A 17,915-nucleotide genomic window follows, 5' to 3' on the forward strand; every position below is an offset into this window, starting at 1 on the left:
GAGAATTTAACAGTGAAGAGCACAGTGAAGACAGAGGAAACATGATTGTTACATATAACCGAAGGTGCTCTAGGCACAGAGAACCACTTAAGCTCACGGGAAATGCTGGCACAAGAACAAACATCCATAAAGTTGCCACCAATAAATGTAGTTGGATTTGAGAAGGCTTCAAATCCCTGAAAAGAAAATTCTGGAAGTAGCTCGCAATCAAGGGAATCTCACGAGGGAGCTTAAGTCCATTTCTGAAAATGATTCTAGGATACATTTGCCCTGTAACGGGTGACTAAACTACCGGACACAGGAGATTCTTTGGGAGGTGATGAGATGTCAAGGAAAAACAGGCAAACGGGAATCCAAACCTGAGTTTCAGTGAGAAGCACAGGAAACAATACACTGCCTTTTTAGCCTGTAGGCTAACCACACTTCCCAAGCGCACATCGTTCTTCAGTGCATGACGAACAATAAGAGTCAGTAACTGCGGAGGAAAATCACGACACATTAACAGCTGGTTGTGCCCATGCAACGGAAGGCATCAGGCCATCTCTTAGCACATTTCAACCCCAGCCATCATTTTGATAAGTTTTAGAGTAAAAAGGCAGGCCCTGGAACAGCTGTTTGTAAACAGAGTGTCCATTCCAAAAAAAAAAAAAAGAAAAAAAAGAAAATCACAGAAAGGGCCTTCAGAGAATGCAGCATAAGGTGTATATGCCAACTTGTCCCTGTGGGATCTTGCAATGGCACTGTCATTTCTGAGGTCTGACAAAGCTTCCTTGCCATAACTTGAGGGGAAATCCCCCTGAAAGGTAACACAGTACCTGCTGACTTTCTGCTACCAGGAAGATCAGGCTCTTGCCAAGAAGCACATCCGTACTTCAGAGATGCCGACACGCCAGGCTCCCAGACATCTACGTGCGACTCTGCAGTGACTGACCAAACATGTTGCAGGTTGCCTACACGGAGCAGAGAGAGCACAGGCAGCTTCACTGACTAGCATCATCCTCAAACCCAGCAGGAAAGGAGAAAGCATCCTTCCTTACAGAGAGTAGCAAACCTACGTAAGCCTCACCCACTCTCGCTGGAGTACAGAATCGCAGAATGGCCAAGGTTGGAAGGGACCTCTGGAGATCCTCCTGTCCAACTCCCCGCTCAAGCAGGGTCCCCTAGAGCACGCTGCCCAGGATTGTGTCCAGACGGCTTCTGAATATCTCCAAGGAAGGAGACTCCACAAACCTCTCTGGGCAACCTCTTCCAGTGCTCTGTTACCCTCACAGGAAAGAAGTTTTTCCTCGTGTTCAGCCGGAACTTCCTATGTTTCAGTTTGTGCCTGTTGCCTCTCCTCCTATCGCTGGGCACCACTGAAAAGAGTCTGGCCCCATCCTCTCTACACCCTAAATTACGGAAAGCAGGCAAAAAGTCATGGGAAGGACAAACTATCCAGCACAGAAAGGTCAGGAGTGCTGCTCTTTTCTGGTTTTCCCCTTCTGATTAGAGGCCTCCATGAACATTTTTGCTAGTACCCCAGAGTGGCAGGAGGACACAGCTGAAGCCTGTTCATTGCTTGCTTCCACCCCGGCCGAGGTTTCACAGGGAACACGCTCAAACCTGCTTTCCTGCAGCACAAGTCCAGCTTTTCTGACCGCCTTCTACGCTTAAGCAGAAACCCCAGCCATGAGGAGGGCTCTGATGGCTTTCCAGACTGTCGGTATTGTCAAGAGAGAAAAGACAGTCTGCACTGCAGTCAGTGATACGAAGGAACAGGAATAACGTTGGGCTCTGGATCCAAAGACGGGGAGAAGGGAAAGCAATTCAAAAAGAAGAACGAATCTCCTCGCTTTGAGAGAGGCCTGTACTCCACGACTGTCACGCAGACACCGCAGGACAGACACATGATAGCAAGAGAAGGGTCCTGTACAAACCTTCTAGGGCGTGTTATATTCCTTTAGGGAACGGGTGCTGTAAAGATGAGTGGGTATTTCCTCCCAGTCTGGACAGCGCAGAAACAACTGGGCGGAAAGAAGAATACCCTAGTCACTACCCTCTCATCTAACATCTCAAAAGGAGTGATGAGAGACCTCCCTTATCCTGTCCACAGAAATGACTGATCATTGCCCTCGCAAGATCAAACTGCGAGTCAAGGCAAGGGAAAAGCCTATCCTGCTTGTCCAGGATTGGCCTTCAGCAGTTAGAAGTAGTTGGAGATGTCATCTTCTGAAATGGCTTTCAAGCCCTTCCTTCCTTGCAGCATATTTGAACCACCTTAAGGGAAATAACCTGACTTACTTACTCTGTGACTTGATCTTACTCTGTGACTTGATCTTACTTCAGGAAGATTATGAGTGAAGGACCAGGGGGCAGAGAGGGAAGAAAGGGAGGGAAGATTGGGTCTTTCGGGACCCCACTACATCTGCCCAGCCACAAGAGTTCTCACTTCAAAATGATTTCTAAAAAGGGAACCAGGGCACGTAGTTGAGTGCTGCCTTAAATACTTAGGCTGAAAAATTATTAGTGAAAATCAGTTTTCTGTTCCTCTTGATGTTTGCCCCGACAAAGAAATACAATCTAAACACATTCAGAATCAGAGCAGGAAGATGGCCAGTAAAGCCTTTGCTTTTTTTTTTTTCTCTCCTCCTCCCTCCCTAGCTCTCCAATCAACTTAAGCATTCAGCTGCCAATTCTTTCAGGTGACAAAGTTCATCTGAAGAACACTCCACACCTGCCACTTTGGGGGCAGCATGGCTTCGCCCATCCCCCTCCTACATGCGTGCAAGACAGGACAACCCAGCAAAACCACATCGACTTCACTAACAACAGCTTGCAAGCCCCTGAGCAAAAGCTGCTCCTCGAAACAACTCCTGTTTTAACAGGTCAACGGGTTAAACACATTTCTCCCCAAAAGACGCAAAGACCACATACATTACAAAGCCATTGGCTGCAGGCCTTTGCCCAAGAGGAAGTGCACAGCTTCTGCTGGCAAGCACGTGTCAGAAATCCAGACAGACAACACAGCTCTGACCTGCAGAGGCCTCTGGAAGTCCCAGCCCTCGTCCTACACACCAAATATGCAGAGAGCTGCAAAACCCCAGCCCCTGCCCCAGACACTTCACACCTACACCACTTCCCCACTTCTGCCATTTGGGCAAGACATCTGCAGCTGATGAGGAGCTGCACTCACCTCTGCGAGTCTCTGCTTTCCTTCACCTGCTTTGTCTCTGGACACACAATCTGCCTACATGCACAGAAAAATCCCCACAGGCACTTCCGTTCAGGTGTCGTGGAATCTCCTAATGAATGGAAAAGAGAGGGAGAATTTGCCTCTCTCTTGGCTGCCTGGCCCACTTGCCCTCTCAACTGGTCCATTAAGAACAGGACGAGATGCCTTTGGCCCTTCTCTAATGGCTTGCGCTCATTAGTACGGGTTCAGGCCTTACGAGGAGGAATTCCATTCCCCTTTCCAAGCCAAGTAATGCTCACATACACGTGACTCCAGCTGCTTAAAACAAAACACAAACACAAAAAAACCCACTCACTCATCTCCGTATGGTAGGCCAACAGAAAGAATCAAAGGACACTGCCTGGCTGGGCAATAAAGTGTCTGAGGATAGTCACTGCAGGACAAGTAAAGCATCTGGGGGAGAAAACCCCCAAATCTTAACTTTACAGGCACAGCGACAGGCTGTGACCTAATGGTTATTGGTCAAGAAGACCCAACCACTCAAACAGAGATGGCCAGGAAAAGACATGCTCCTTGCTCTGCAGAGGTCAAAAGAAGCAGAGCAAACGGTATTAGAAAAGGAACAGAGAACCCAAGCAAGAAATTGCATTAGGCCCTTCCAAGGACTCATGGTAGGCCTTCAGCCCAAAGACTGGGTGCACCTCTGGAAGAACAAATTCAGCCAAGGCCGTCGGGCTACTACCTCTGCCTGATGAAGCTCCCAGGTCTGTCACAGCCTGCTGGAAGAATACTCTAAGGAGAAAAAAAAAAAGTCACTATATACTGCCCTCTTCTGGTCCTGCTTCCTCGACAGCTGCTGTTCAACACTAGCCAAGAGAGTACCAGGCTGAAACAACATCTCGTTCAACCCAGTGGCCCCTCTGCTCCTGCTCTCTAAAGCTGTTGGAGTAATCATCTTCACTACCTCTGCATCAGGGGCCAAGAGGTCTAAGGGTGTCAGCTGAGCTAGAGATTTGTGCTATGCCAGCTAACACACGCAGAAATGTTTGCTAACGCTGAAGAGCTGCAATAATTTGGAAGCTCTTGAAGTGGGGAGAGCGGGGGCCAGGAGCAGTTACAAAGCTCTTGGAAGAACGCAATGCCTCCCATGGATAGCACGCTTCCTCTTACACTCAGGCTGCTACTAGGAAGCACTTCCTTGACATTCTTCCCTCTGCTCAAAAGCCTAGCTTTACTGATTGCTCTGTAAAGTTAGCACATTTGTGCCAGAGGCTACCATGGATTTGACAGCAAAGTTTTGCCTCTGAATATACTGGGAAGGTGGCAGAACCCCGGCATCCAAGACCCCGCACGGAGGGCACAATGCCACACGAGATCAATAACTCGGGTCCCACTCCCTCCAACTTGCAGCAAGTCAATCACAAAGATTGACGGTCTGCATCTACTAAGAGAAAAGCAACAACATCTAATCCTGCGTTAAACAGAGAGAACCTGACAAATCCTTCTGGTGAGTCAAAGCAGAAAAGCACTGACTGAGCAGTTACTTACAGCAAAGCTTCACAAAGCTTGCTGCCTTTTGGTCCCACTGCATCAAAGCATTTCCTGGCCTTCTTTCTGACCCGTTATTAAGATACACTTGTTAAAGGAGACACAGCACAGCCTTGGGCTGCACACAATAAAACCAAAATGGACTATCCTTACTTGCTGGTGCTCCTCACCCAACTCTAAAGAAAAGCCAGTTTGACTCACCACCAGTGCCCAGGGCGTTCTCAAGTGAATGGGCACTAAGATGCGGTCCTCTTGGAAGACGTATACTCCTCCCCTCCATCTTCCTACTGCTCCGGAGCCCCCACAAATTAGTTTGCGATAGAACAAAGTACCCAAAGCATGAACCACTGGCTAGCCTTCCTTCTTCTTTCTTTACACCACAAGATTCACATAGCAATTGGTGATCTGTATAACAAAAAGAAAGCTTGAGGTGAAAAATGCAACACTGCTTTACCAAAGGAAAAGTACACCAACACTTCTCTGCTGGCCACCCTGCAGCAGGCAGCTGCCTGAGAGAACTCCAGGCGCAGCTTCTCTTCCCAGACGTTAGCGCATGGTTACCGCTTCAGAGTTTGCTAGGAACACTTGTCACCCACTCCAGTCAATCTGGACTTGAGTAGGACTAACTCCAGGAAGCAGCACCAGACAAGAAGGACAGGTGCTTTCAGAAATACTGCGCCCTTCGAGGCTGAAAAACAGAACCTGAACACAGATACTTTGGAGATCTGCAGTGGGAGGGGGGGTCAGCAACGAATTGGGAAAAGGAAACTCACATACACCCTCAAGGGGTATTTTTCAATATATACTGGTGGAGAACACCACTGCGCTGCAGCAAGTTTTACCTCACCCTTCAGCCAGCCAAGCTCCTTTAGCCTGTGGATGTGCTCACAGGTGACCCTGAGGTTGACAGCACTGCTCATCATCTCCTCTGGTTTGCCTTCCTCCAATGCAGCAAGGACCCCTCTCGCCATTCCTGCAAAAAGCACAGGTACAGGGGAAAGGGCTCAGGAGACAAAGTCCTCAGCACAACCACCTGTGCGCAGCAGTCAGCTGAAACAAGGCCTTGCAAAGCCTGTCAAGCTACAGCTTGGAAACAGCAGGAGTGCTTTGGAGCACCGGATCACTGGCTTCCTCAGTTTGCTGCTCAGTTAGCAACAGCAGCCTGGGATTTTTTTTTCCTTTCAGAGTCCTAATTTGGAAGGGCAGGGTTGTTTCAATCTGTTTTCATATCAGTGCTGACAGGTGCAAGAGAGGAAGCTGACAGAAAACATGAGCGCTAGCAAACACAAGGAAACGGCTGAGGAACAAACACAAGAACAGCAAGAGCCTCCTCTCCCACATCAGGCTGCAGCCCTCACAACACTGAGCTTTAACCTCACCGCAGCAGGCATTCTCCACACTAAGGCACCTAACACAGGAGCCTGGAAGAACTTGAAGGTGGTGAGCTTCAAAGGGAACGGAGCTGACAACACAAGGGCAAATGGATGTCACTACATGGGAGTTCAGGCAATCAGAAGTCCATGCTGGGCGTCTGACTCGCTGCAAAAGGGCTGCTGGCATCCAAGTCTGCTTAAGGAAGGCAAAGAAACCATGGGCGTATTAGCATAAAATACTCTGATCTGCAATAGCACCTCCTTCTTGCTTGAGGCTGGGTTCACAAAATTCAGAAACCACCCTTTTCCCTCAGATTGTAGCATTACTCTGCAGGCTTCAGTAAACCCTTGTTTTGCTAGTCCTTTCCAAGCCAGATTGGAGCAAGTAAGGACAGACTGCTCGACTAGCACACAATGACAAAAGTCTTGCTCACGCATAAAAGTGCAAGAAGGATATTTTGTACACACAACCAATCAGCCAGCCAATTCCTCCCTTTCCAAACTCCCAAGTGCCTTTTTAGGGATGGCCGCTTTCAAACTGTGCACCCGTCTGCTACTGAATCCAAAGCCAAATAGAGCCAAGAAAGCCACAGCGCTGGCTGAGTTTACACAAGCATTAAGAAGCTCAGCAAAGCCTCCTATATAGCTCTTCAGCTGAGACTGAGTTCTCATGATAGTTCTCATTTCCACGGTTAAGCTTGTATTTCTCATCTCAGTCCTTATCACAGCTGAAAATCCAAGAGATGCACCACATATCTCACAACACACGGAAGAGCAGACTAAACACATGTTGCAACCTTGCACTGGGAGTCAACTAAGCTGGTGAACTGTGCGCTTTCAAGCGTTACCCCACAGGCAAGAGGGAAAGAATGAAAACAGCATAGAGTGGAGTGCTCTGAATGCCACAGCCACAAAAGAAACGACAGCAGGAGACCTCTGTCAAAGCACCGTTTGTTGAAGAAGGCCCCCCCTCCCCCTGGGAAAAACAGCTGGCACCACAGAGCATTCTTTACTCAACAACATACTCGGAAGAGAGCAAACAGTTACGGTTGAAAACACTCAATCAGCTTTCCCTAAAAAAAAGAAATAATAAAAACAGTAGAAAGACCTTGCGGGAGACAGCGTGGTGCCTTCCTGAAGTCAGCGCAAGAGCAGCCCCTGCTCTGCCCTCCTGCACTGAGCTGGGCAATGCTGCTGCTGCTGCCTCCCCAGGCACGTGGCTCCCTCCTGGCCAGGCCCTTCCCACCAGCACACGTCCCCAGGGCAAGGACCAGGCTGCGGCTGCGCTGCCAGCAGCAGCCTTGCGGGAGCCTGCTGCCAGCTCCCCGCTCCGAGCCCTGGCCTGTTCCCTGGAGCCCAGAGCTGGGCACCAGCAGCTCCCTCCCCTCGCCCACCGCCAGGAAGGCTTTGTGCCAGGCAGCTCCCGGCTGTCTGGGGGAGTGTGCGGGGAGGGCTTGGAGGAGCTCTGCAGCTCTCCTGGACCTGGGAGGGAGGTGGCGAGGGCCACGGTGACTCCCAGAGATGCCTTTTGTGTCCTGCTCATGCTGACGTGGCAGAAGCCCCCCAGCGCTGGGGTCATCATGTGTGGGTGTCGTGCTGCTTGCTGCCCACACCTGCATTTCGGAAAGGAAAAATGAGTGTGGTGTGGGGCCAGTCACTGCAAGTGCACGAGAATAACTGACAGGCATTTTCCAAGGCAAAGTAACTCTTCTTGTCCTGTTGGGTGCCCGAGAGATGGCTTCTTTCCTCAGCAGCATCCCTCAAATCCTGTAGCTGCATGACGGCCTGCGCTGTGTCCCGGGCCCTGGGGCCTTGGGGCCTTGGAAGGGCCACTGATGGGGCCCATGTCCAAAGCAAGCTCCCGAGCGCTCCCCCCCACGGGGACCCTGCTGCGCTCCTCACTGAAAGCACCTCGGAGTCCCAGGGAGAGTCGCTGTCTTCCTCCCGCTCCACTCCTGCTGCTGACGTAACACCTACAAAGGAAGTAAGAAACGACATGCCATGAGTCCTTCTTTCACTCTGCTGTTCTCCTCCATCAGGCAAGCCCTGCAGCCGAGAGACGGAGAACAGTTCAACTACAGAGGAAAAACAAAGCCGTGTTGTTCAGCCCCAGCCGCACTGCCGTGTTCTCGCCACTTCCCGTGGCCTTCTCTGCAGCAGAAGATGCCCAAGCCCAGCACGGCAGCTCACACGGCTACAACAAACGCCCAACAGATGGTCGGGTAGCATGCAAACCAGGCTCAGGCAGGCCGGAGTCATGGAGTAGGGAGGTTTCGGGGGCATCTCCCCTCCAAACTAGGGCTCCAGAGTTTGGCACTCACGAGCACTTTGCACGGTAGAGGAGGAACCCTCAAAGCGCTAGCCAAAACATCCTCACATGTGCAGCAAGTCACCAGGAAACAACGCTCCTTACCTAGCACTACCACAAAACAGCTCCCTCAACTGACACTCGCTACCCTCAACCTTCCCCCCTGGCATTTGCTGGCAAAGGCAAAAGGGGGTGCCATACCGTCTCACAAGCAGATCACCATTTCCGGTCATTGACTCGGCACAACTAGCAAAGAAACAAAGCGGATCAATGTTTATTAACTCACCTCTCACACCAGCAGGGGCTTCTGCAGCATCCGCAACTTGAGGACCACCAGTAGCCTCCTCTCCCTTCCGTTCAGGTGATTCTTCCTAAAAGAGGCCAGCCAAAAGCGTTGGAAAGAACAGAAACAAGCAGCCTCTGCACAGGCAGGCGACACCTTGCAAAGTACTTCTCTCCTCTGTACCCACACAGGGAAACGTTCTCACTTCTCTTCTACCAGGCCTGCAGTTTTTCCTCGGGAACGTCTTTGAGTAGACAGCAATACCTAACGTCACAAACGCCCGGCTCTGCTTCTGCAAAGCTCCTGAGAAGCACTGCCTGCACACAGGCTGACCCTGGCTTCACCTACGTTACAACATCCAGGAGCACACGCACCCTTTCCCCCTCCTTTGCGCCAAGGAAAACCAACAGCTGCCTGCTTCTCAAACAACCTTAGTCAAACCTCCTTCTCTTTCCTCGCTTTCACTCTTCAAACCACAATCACATCTTACTATGTCTCTGAAGAGCTACTGCAGCAACATTTGCGACAATCTCTCAAAGGTCACTGAAAAAAAACCGGAACCAGCTTAAAAATCAAACATGCCTGCATCTCCAGCAGTACAGCCTGGGTTCCAGCACCACACTTGCAGTCTTCATCACAGCGCAGTCCCAACGCCATACACCGCAACTGGGGAAAAAAAAAACAAAAAAAACAAAAAAACCCCCCACAGAGTTGAAACAGGCAGCGTGAGATCACATGCAAGCCTGGAATGTCATCCGCATCCGGCATGAGGAAAAAAAGACCCGCTTGAGCAACTCCCCGCCAAGCACACTTGAGGAACCTGACAAGGAGGAAAGGAGAGCCAGGGGATGAAGCATTTCAGCAGATTTTGAACAATAAACGCCCTTCCTCCATATCAGTCAGAATTCTATTGCCAAAGTCACTGGAAACAAAGAGCAAGCTCTGGAGGACAAAAGAATAGGCAACCCAGGAGCTGATCAACTTTTATGGTCTCGAGATCTGACTCACAGGAAGAAAACCACGTGGCCATTTATCTTGTCACCTACTGCTCTTTCACCCCCCCGACCACAAGGCTGCTGCATGCTCTGCCACGGCTACAAGTCTTTGAGGAAACAGCTCACAGCAGCAGAAAGGGTGGCAGGCAGGAGACCGCTCTGCAGGAGAAAACCACCTGCCTGGAGACTGAAGTCCAGACAGGTCTTTCCTGCAAATGAGTCGTCCCATGGCAAGCGTTGCCTGTTGAGGCACTTTACCTTGGCAGCTGAACTGTGGTTTTCTTCCTCAGAAGCAGGACAGCTGTCATCACTCTCCTCTTCCTCCAACATTCTTGAAAAGCAAAGGCGAGAAGGACCCTGTCTCTCCAATCTTTCCTCTTTTTAGGCAGGTTAAAGGATTTGGGAAAAGGTATTGTTCAAGTCTCACCTTACAAAGTATCCGTGGGAAACGTCGTCTCTCACTGTTCAAATATTAATTGACATGATTAATTCTTAGCATGTCAGACCTTCCAATGTCAACAATGCCTACAAGCGTGCAACACGGACAGTTCTACAGGCCACACTGGAGAGGAACATTCAGGCGAGACAGCACGAACAAAAGTATGCCCCAAACCACTGATTTTTCTCATCATACTGAATTCTCCCCCCCCCCAAACTAAGTAAGCAAGCAAATTCAACACTGTCCTCATATTTCCTTCTAACATTCCTAACTGAAAAACTAGCATGGCGCCAAGATGCTATGTGAGCAGACAGTTAGCAAATGCTGGCGCGGGCTGAACAGGATAAGAAATGACTCAACTGCTGAACTCTTCATACCACACATGCGAGCATACGCCACAGGCAGAGATTGTTCTCTCTCTCTCTCTCTCTCTCTCATTCTCTCTTTGTCCCGTCCCCCTCCACCAACCTGTGGTTGAAAATGCCAGGTACTGCACAGTATTTGTAATTTCTTTTCTTTTTCTTTTCTTTCCTTTTTTTTTTCTTTTTTTTTTTTTTAAGAAAAAAGGAAAGTCCCCATCTATAAACATGGGGGATCCAATAGGCAACAACCCTCCGAACGGACGGCTAACACGCTAATTATAGAAGCGCCCTCACGGCCTTGCAAGACACGTGTCCAGTCAGCAACACAGAAGCGCATTTTACAAAACTGTGTGCGCTACTCCATCCGAGACCTCCACTGAAGTCAGTGGTGAACACGGTAAACTTCAACAATACAAGCCACCAAAAGAAAAGGCCGTAGGGATTTTCCTCATCAGCTCCTCCACGGTTAAGGATCCTACCTCCGCTGGCCAGAGCGCAGGCACCCAATGCAAAGCCAGCAGCTCCTGCTCCGGGAGGCGTGCTAAGCGCTGGCACGCCCTTTGCGCCGCCTGCAGAAGCTTCTCCCGCCTTTTCCCCGACTGCAGAGTCTACCAGGTGTTGACTAACACTGTATACAGAAAGAAAGGAAACACACTGATTTTCAGACTTTGCATTGCGAGCAATTTGATGCGAGCTCAGCACCACAAACGTGAAACCTAACGGAGCATTTGGGTGGAAGTCGAGGACAATTTCCCAAGTCGCACTTGACACGGGAACAATACGTACCAGAAGAGTCCTTTTCACCCAGCTGCAACAAAGGTCTCCACACACCATTAAACCTTGCTGCTGTTACCAAGCATGCCCATAAACCAACACGGACGTTCGGACAACTTAGCAACTCTAACGGTGACCCAAAGCACCTACCGAGCACGTCCAGAAGTTCTAGCGCAATCCTCCGCTGTCCATCCAAGAACGTCTTCCTGGGAAAGATCAGCACCATAGCGAAGAAGAACTTCTATCATGCTCATGTCCCCAGCAGAAGCAGCAAGCATAAGAGGGGTCCTAGAGCATCCAAAAGACGACAGGAAATCTATCGGCCGATACAGACATCTCACTGGCATTATTTGCAGCCCTATTTGCTCCCAAAACAATTACTTCCCCCTTTCCCACAGGCAGAAGGAAAGCAGAGCCAACTACACGGAAGCACAGGAGAACTCAGGTCGGAAGGGGCCTCAGGAGGTCTCTCCGCCTAACACCTCCCCAAAGCACGCTCAGCTACGAGGCCAGACCGGGTTGCTCACAGCTTTACTCGGTCGGTTCTTCAAAGCTGCCAAGGAGGGAGGCTGCACAACCTCCTCGGGCAACCCGTTCCGACGCGTCACTGTCCTCGCAGCCAGCAAGGTTCTCCTCACATCCAGCTGGAACCTCTCTTGTTTCAACGCGTGCCCGTTGTCAAAGCAAGTGTCAGGACAGAGAGACAACGCTGCCCGCGAGACAACACTTACCTACCAACCGTGCCTGGGTTCTAAAAACCCGCTCCTGCCCAGCAGCAATGCTGGAGAACTAGCGGCAACTCCTCTGCCTTGCGGCGACCAGACACAATGCTTTCTGGCAGTCCTGAAGGCAGAAGCCAGCCAGTGAGGCGCAACAGCAGCCAAGCGCAGATCACTTTTCCAAAGTCACGCAGAAGCAACTGCTTCCGTGTGGCTACTTACTTAGGCCTTTTAGAGGCTCACGCCCACGCCTCTCATCAGTCAAGCTTTAAGAATACTCAGGAGACCCACGCCCTGTTTGGACAAGCCCTTCACCTTTCAGACTGATCTCGAGCGTGCACGTCAGCTCCCTTTTTAAGCAGGAACTCCACCATCTCTTCGTGATGTTCGGACACAGCAAGAGCAAGGGGAGTGTATCCCATCTGAAAGCATAAATCCCCTCAGTTAGAAAAACACAGAGAAGTGAAGCAACCTTTTCTTTCCAAGAGCGGCCTTACCCAAACTCTGCGCTTACCTCATTCCGTGCATCAATACGGGCATTGTGCTCCAGTAACTGCCCTGCTAGAGAGGTGTTAGGAGCAATGGCAGCGAGGTGAAGGGCAGTGCTGCCGTTAACATCGGCCAGATTAGGGTCGGCACCGTGTGCTAGCAGAATAGCAACGCATTCTTCTTGCTGGCACTGTACTGCCTGGAAACAACACAGCAAAAAAGGAAACCTTTCCAGCAACTACGTTTCCCTCTGCCACAACTCCCACAGCTTGCCAACCTCGGAAAACAATAACGCGTTCAAAGATTAGGTAACGTTAGGCGCCTATTCGGCACCAAGCACGACACAATCGCCACCCACACCTAGGTCAAGAATCACCCAAGGGAGGGATCGCTCAGTGCATACCTTATAAGCCCTACCTACAGCAGCATCACATACTCCACGTACCTTCATCAGCGGCGATCTCTTGAAATTGTCACGAGGATCCAGCTTGCACTTGTTTCCTACTAAATAGGAAACAACCTCTGAATGCCCGTTAGCGCAAGCAAGATGCAGAGGGGTCCTAAAATTTAAATATACGACGTTAACACCAACAGACACGCACACAGCTGAAGACACCGCTCCTGCCTATGGCACGTGGGTAGGGCCACCCGTTTCCGGTTCCAAAAAACAAACTTAGAAAAAGTTTCTCATTCCTTCAGCCATGACAGCAGTTGCACACCCAAAGCCTGGGGCGGGCTAGGAAAAATGCCCCCCACCCCACCCCACCCCAGCACCCATTTATGAAGACGACGGTCACTCAGCTCCCCGCCTCGTTCCCTGCAAATGGATTCCTGCGCCCAGCCACAGGACTCTTCCCGCACAGCCTCAGGCTTCCGGTGGGAAACTGCTGCCCTCCACGCCTCTGCCCAGGCAACTGGCCACTGCCTCCAACAGCACGACACACACAGCCCAGCAAGGACGACCAAGCCTTGGGCACCTTAAGCCTACAGCAAGGGACCCTCTAGCTTTCGCCAGCATCGCTCACGTGACAACAGCGTGCCAGAGGCTAAGGAGGTGGCTTTTAGAACACCATCGCATCAGCTTTGTGCTGTGCTTTTCGGGAATTCGTGCCTTCTGTCCTTTCCCCGAGCTCACTACTGCAGCAAACGCGAGGACACGCTCGCTCCAAAGCGCCCTCGGTAACACCTAGCAAACCAGCCAGCAGAAACCTTCCCCCACAACACTGCCATGCCCACAGCAACAAAGCAGCGCTCTGTCTTGCCGGCAGTTGTAGCTACCCTTCTCCTACAAGCTCAACCACGGAGGAAGCCCTCTCCAAGGCAGCAGAGCTGCCTTTCCAACAGCCCTCGCCAGCTGAAGAAAACGGCACTCCCTCCCTTCCTTCCGCCCTCCCTTCCAGGAAGGGCCCTGCCCTGCCCTGCCCTGCCGCGCCGCGCCGCGCCTGGAAGAAAGGCGGCCCTTCAAACTGCCCAGCATCTCCAATCAAACCACCGCAGCCGATGCGGCTACGAAGGAACACGCGACCACCTCCGAAGGGCTGCTGCCACGCACGCAGTACAGGTGACGCTGCGGGAGAAGCCGCTCACAAAACCTGCCCCTCGTTTCGCCCTCCTCAGCCGAGCCGAGCCGAGCCGAGCCGAGCCTCGCGGGCTGCCACCAGGCAAGGAGACCTCTCTGCTCACAGCAAGGGCCCGCCAGAGCCTCCCAGCTGCGCCACCGCCGCCCCCTCCACCCGCCGCTGCGGGGCCGCGCCGCAGCCACAGACGCAGCCGCCGCCACCGCCGCCGCAGCCGCAGCCGCAGCCGCCGCCACCGCCGCTGCAGCCCGGCCCTTGCAGCCGCCCCTCGCGCTTCCCCCCACGCTCGCGGCGCGGCCCAGAGCCCGGCCGGGCGGGCGCAGGCACACGCGGCGCTGCCCCCCTCACTGCTTCGCCTTGTCCCGCCTGTTGATGCCGAGTCTCGGCAGCCACCACGGCCGCCGCACCCGCGCCAGGTCGCCGCTGGCGGCCGCGCGGTGCAGCTTGCCCAGCTCCTTCTCGCGGAGCTCGGAGGCGGCGCCGACGCAGGGCAGGGAAGCGCCGCCGGACGGCGACGGTGGTGGCCCCTGCCCCTTGCTGAAGAGCCCGAAGAGCCTCTTCATGCTGCGGCGGGGATGGGACACGGCCCGGCACGGGCACGGCCCCGCGGACACGGCCCCGCCTCGCGCGGGGGCAGAGGAGCTGAGCGCCGGCCAGTGGCCACGGCCCGGGACAGCTGCTGCGGGGCTGCGCCCCGGCGGGCTGCAGGGCCGCGGGCTCGGAGCCCCCGGGCCAGGGGCAGAGGCGTGGGCCGAGAGCAGGGACGCAGCAAGGCTCCCAGCGAGGCACGCGCCCTCGCTCCGGCAGCGGCAGCCACAGCACTGAGAGCAACCGCCTCCAGAGGCCGCGCGGGCGCTGCGATGTGCAACGGCCGCGGCGAGGTCGCACGGCGGCGTCACAGAGCGGAGCGGGGGGGCCGCTGCGCGCCTGCGCAGTACTGCCGGGGCCGGGGCTGGGGTTTCCCTCCCCAAAGGCAGCGCCTTTGCTTGCGTCCAGGCGACTCGCCAGGAGGAGAGGAGATGCAGCCTCCTTTCAGGGAGGTGGAAGTTCACCAGCGAAAACGCCCTCCCTCATGAGACTCCGCAGCCTCCCAAGGCCCCGCGCACTCGCGGCTCCCTCGAATATCAGCTCGGCCTCTCAGCCTGCCCGCCGTCCGTGCCCAGGCGCCTCCTACGCGCCGGCTAGCCCAGCTTGCCGTTCGCTAGCGAACTGTGCGCACCCCCGCGGGCACCCAGCAGCTCAGGGGAAACAGAAAGGCGCTGGTGCCCGCACCACAGACACGGGGGCCGCTATGGCCCGAGGGCTGCCTCCGGGGGCTGCCACCTAAGTCACTCGCTCCCGTCCGCCCCGTTGTCACCGAAACGGGGAGAAAAACTCCTTAGCACCAGTGTAGCACTGAGAAGCAGGCATTCTCTTTATTACGGCGCCGGGTGCACGGGGGATCGCTCTGCCCAACGTGCATGCCGCGTGTTGCATTAGCCAAAGCTTCTATTGCTTTGTTACATACCCATGCATTAAATTTCCCGGAATGATTGTACATATTCATTCTATTTCCTGGAACTAATTATCATATTTACAGAGTCATTACGCATGCGGTCTGAGTCTGAGTCTCCGGGGGGCTTCTATGGGGGTCCCTGGTGGTCGCTGAAGAGCCCATTCACGGCTCTTAAATCCTGAACCAACCTATATTCTTTGCCATTTTGTTTCTTTACTGATAATCCTGGGGTGTTATATTCTGCTTCACGCTCTATCAATAACCCATAATTCAAAAATGTAGTTGTTAATTCTTCCAACCCTTTTCTAGCCTCCCACTTAACAGGATACTGCTTTTGTCTTACCGGTTTAGTCCCGGATTTTAGAACAACCTTCACTGGTTTCGCCAGTTTAGACCAACCTGGAATTCCGCTAGCCCATACCAAGGCTATTACTGCATCGTCTGCTTCGGCAGGAATCTCTTCCTCCGGTTTTTGCGTGCTCTGTAACATAAAAATTCTCGCTTCCGCAGCTTTTGATTCAGGTGTTAGTAGCTGCACCTCTCCATTCTTAAAGGTTATCTGCACGTTCAACTTATTCAATAAATCCCTTCCCATCAAGGGTATGGGACATTCAGGCATATATAAAAATCGATGAGTCACCCCGTTTTCCCAGTTTAAGTTGTAAGGGCTGCAAGAAGGGCCGATCCTCTCGTTTGCCTGTAGCGCCAACAACGCTTACAGTTTCATGGCTAAAGTTTCCTTTACAAGTATTAAGTACAGAGTAAGCGGCTCCTGTATCAACTAAAACTTCTACTCCATCATTTCCCAGCCTTAGTGTAACCAGGGGTTCGGCTGGGGACGCTTCCCCCGGTCCCCTTCCGGATTCCTCCTTTAATGCCAGTAGCTTAATGGCTTGCAGGGCTGGGTCGGTTCCCAGCCTGAGGTTGCCAGCCCTTTCTTTTCCAATGCCCCCTTTCTTTGCAGATTGAGCACTGATCTTTCGCCAGACGGGGCTGCACAAAAGGAGGTGATGTTCCCTTTCCCTTACTCCCTTTCACGCCTCGGTAACCCCCTCCTGGGCCTTCCCTTTCTCTGTAGGCTCCTCCAGGAGCCCTGGTTAAAGCAGCAGTCAATCTGCCTTCTCTTAGGGTTTCCCTTCGAACCTCTTGCATCTCTTTTTCCTTTTCCTTATTATTAAAAGCCGTCCATGCCACTTCTAACATTTTCCTAAATCTTTCGAATCCGCCTCTTCTAATTTCTGAAGGTTTTCTTCTTATGTCTGGGGCTGATTGTCCCATAAACATTGAAGTGAACTGCTGGGCTTCCTCTGCTTTTTCAGGATCCAGGGTGGTAGATTTCCCGGCAGTAGCCTTTAATCGTTCCATAAAAGCAGATGGGGATTCATTTGGCTCTTGTCTGACCTCATAGAGCTTAGACCAATTAATCGCTTTTGGCATGGCATGTCTTATACCAAACCTTATCCATCTCTGCTATCTTGCTAAGAGTCCCCGGGGTCCCGGCTGCTTAGGATCCCACCCCGGCTCTGCAGCAGGAAAATTCTGGTCTATTGTTCCCTGCAAATCCCCACCAGCATGCGCTCCTTCTGCTTGTTTCCGAGCAGCGTTTAATACCATCTTCTTTTCAGTATCACCTAGCGGTGTGTCTAATATGACCTGTGAACCATTCCAATCTGGATCCTGAGTCCTAATTACAGTTTCAAACGCTTTAGCCACTCTCTCTGGATCCTCTCTAGAGTTCCCTGCTATTTCCTTCCAGGACCTTAACTCCGTTATTGAAAAAGCTACTTTAACTGTTACTGGTCCGTTATTTCCAACCGCCTGCCGAAGGGGAGCCTGTAAAGCCTCCCCCGCTTCCCCTTGTCGTCCCCTTGTTCTCCCCGCAAGCGGGCTAAATCCTTCCGCCCCTCTAAATCCTCCTCCCTGTTCATAACTCCCCTCCCCTGGTCCCTCTGCACCTCCAGCTCCACCGATAGCCTCGAAATCCCCCCCCCCCAACCTCTGTCGGGGAGCGACCACCGATTCCAAATCTTCTTCCTCCTCCCGTCCACACTTCAAACACCTTTTTCCCATACTACAAGCGGAACAACACCTTTTCAAATTTCGACCCTTTCCCTCTTTCTCTAGTGCTAGTATCATTGGATCCCTTGGAATCATCCCGCAACCTTGTTGCCACTCACCCCTTTGGCAGCAATCCGACAGGCACTACTCTGGGAGAGAGACGAGCAGAGGGAGTAAGAGGGTACAATCGTATGGTCAGGGCAGGCAAAGGCAGGAAGGGGAAAGGAATAAAACAGAGAGACGTCCTAGACAACAAAATTTATGAAATACAAAGTTGGAACAGATACTTTCAGTTAAATACAGCACGTTGTTATCTCCACACC

General features: G+C 52.4%; 1 protein-coding gene across 1 annotated transcript; it reads right to left on the minus strand.

Moving 5' to 3' along the window:
• Positions 1 to 12,466: 12,466 nt before the first annotated feature.
• On the minus strand, positions 12,467 to 14,602 carry LOC136996417 (ankyrin repeat domain-containing protein 7-like). The gene is made up of 3 exons (XM_067317340.1): positions 14,388 to 14,602; positions 12,908 to 13,022; positions 12,467 to 12,661 (listed from the first exon to the last, which is right to left on the minus strand). The coding sequence occupies exons 1-3, from the start codon at positions 14,600 to 14,602 to the stop codon at positions 12,467 to 12,469; spliced, it is 525 nt and encodes a 174-aa protein (XP_067173441.1).
• Between the last annotated feature and the right edge of the window lie 3,313 nt (positions 14,603 to 17,915).

This window comes from Apteryx mantelli, unplaced genomic scaffold (genome assembly GCF_036417845.1).
Source record: "Apteryx mantelli isolate bAptMan1 unplaced genomic scaffold, bAptMan1.hap1 HAP1_SCAFFOLD_39, whole genome shotgun sequence".
NCBI lineage: Eukaryota > Metazoa > Chordata > Aves > Apterygiformes > Apterygidae > Apteryx > Apteryx mantelli.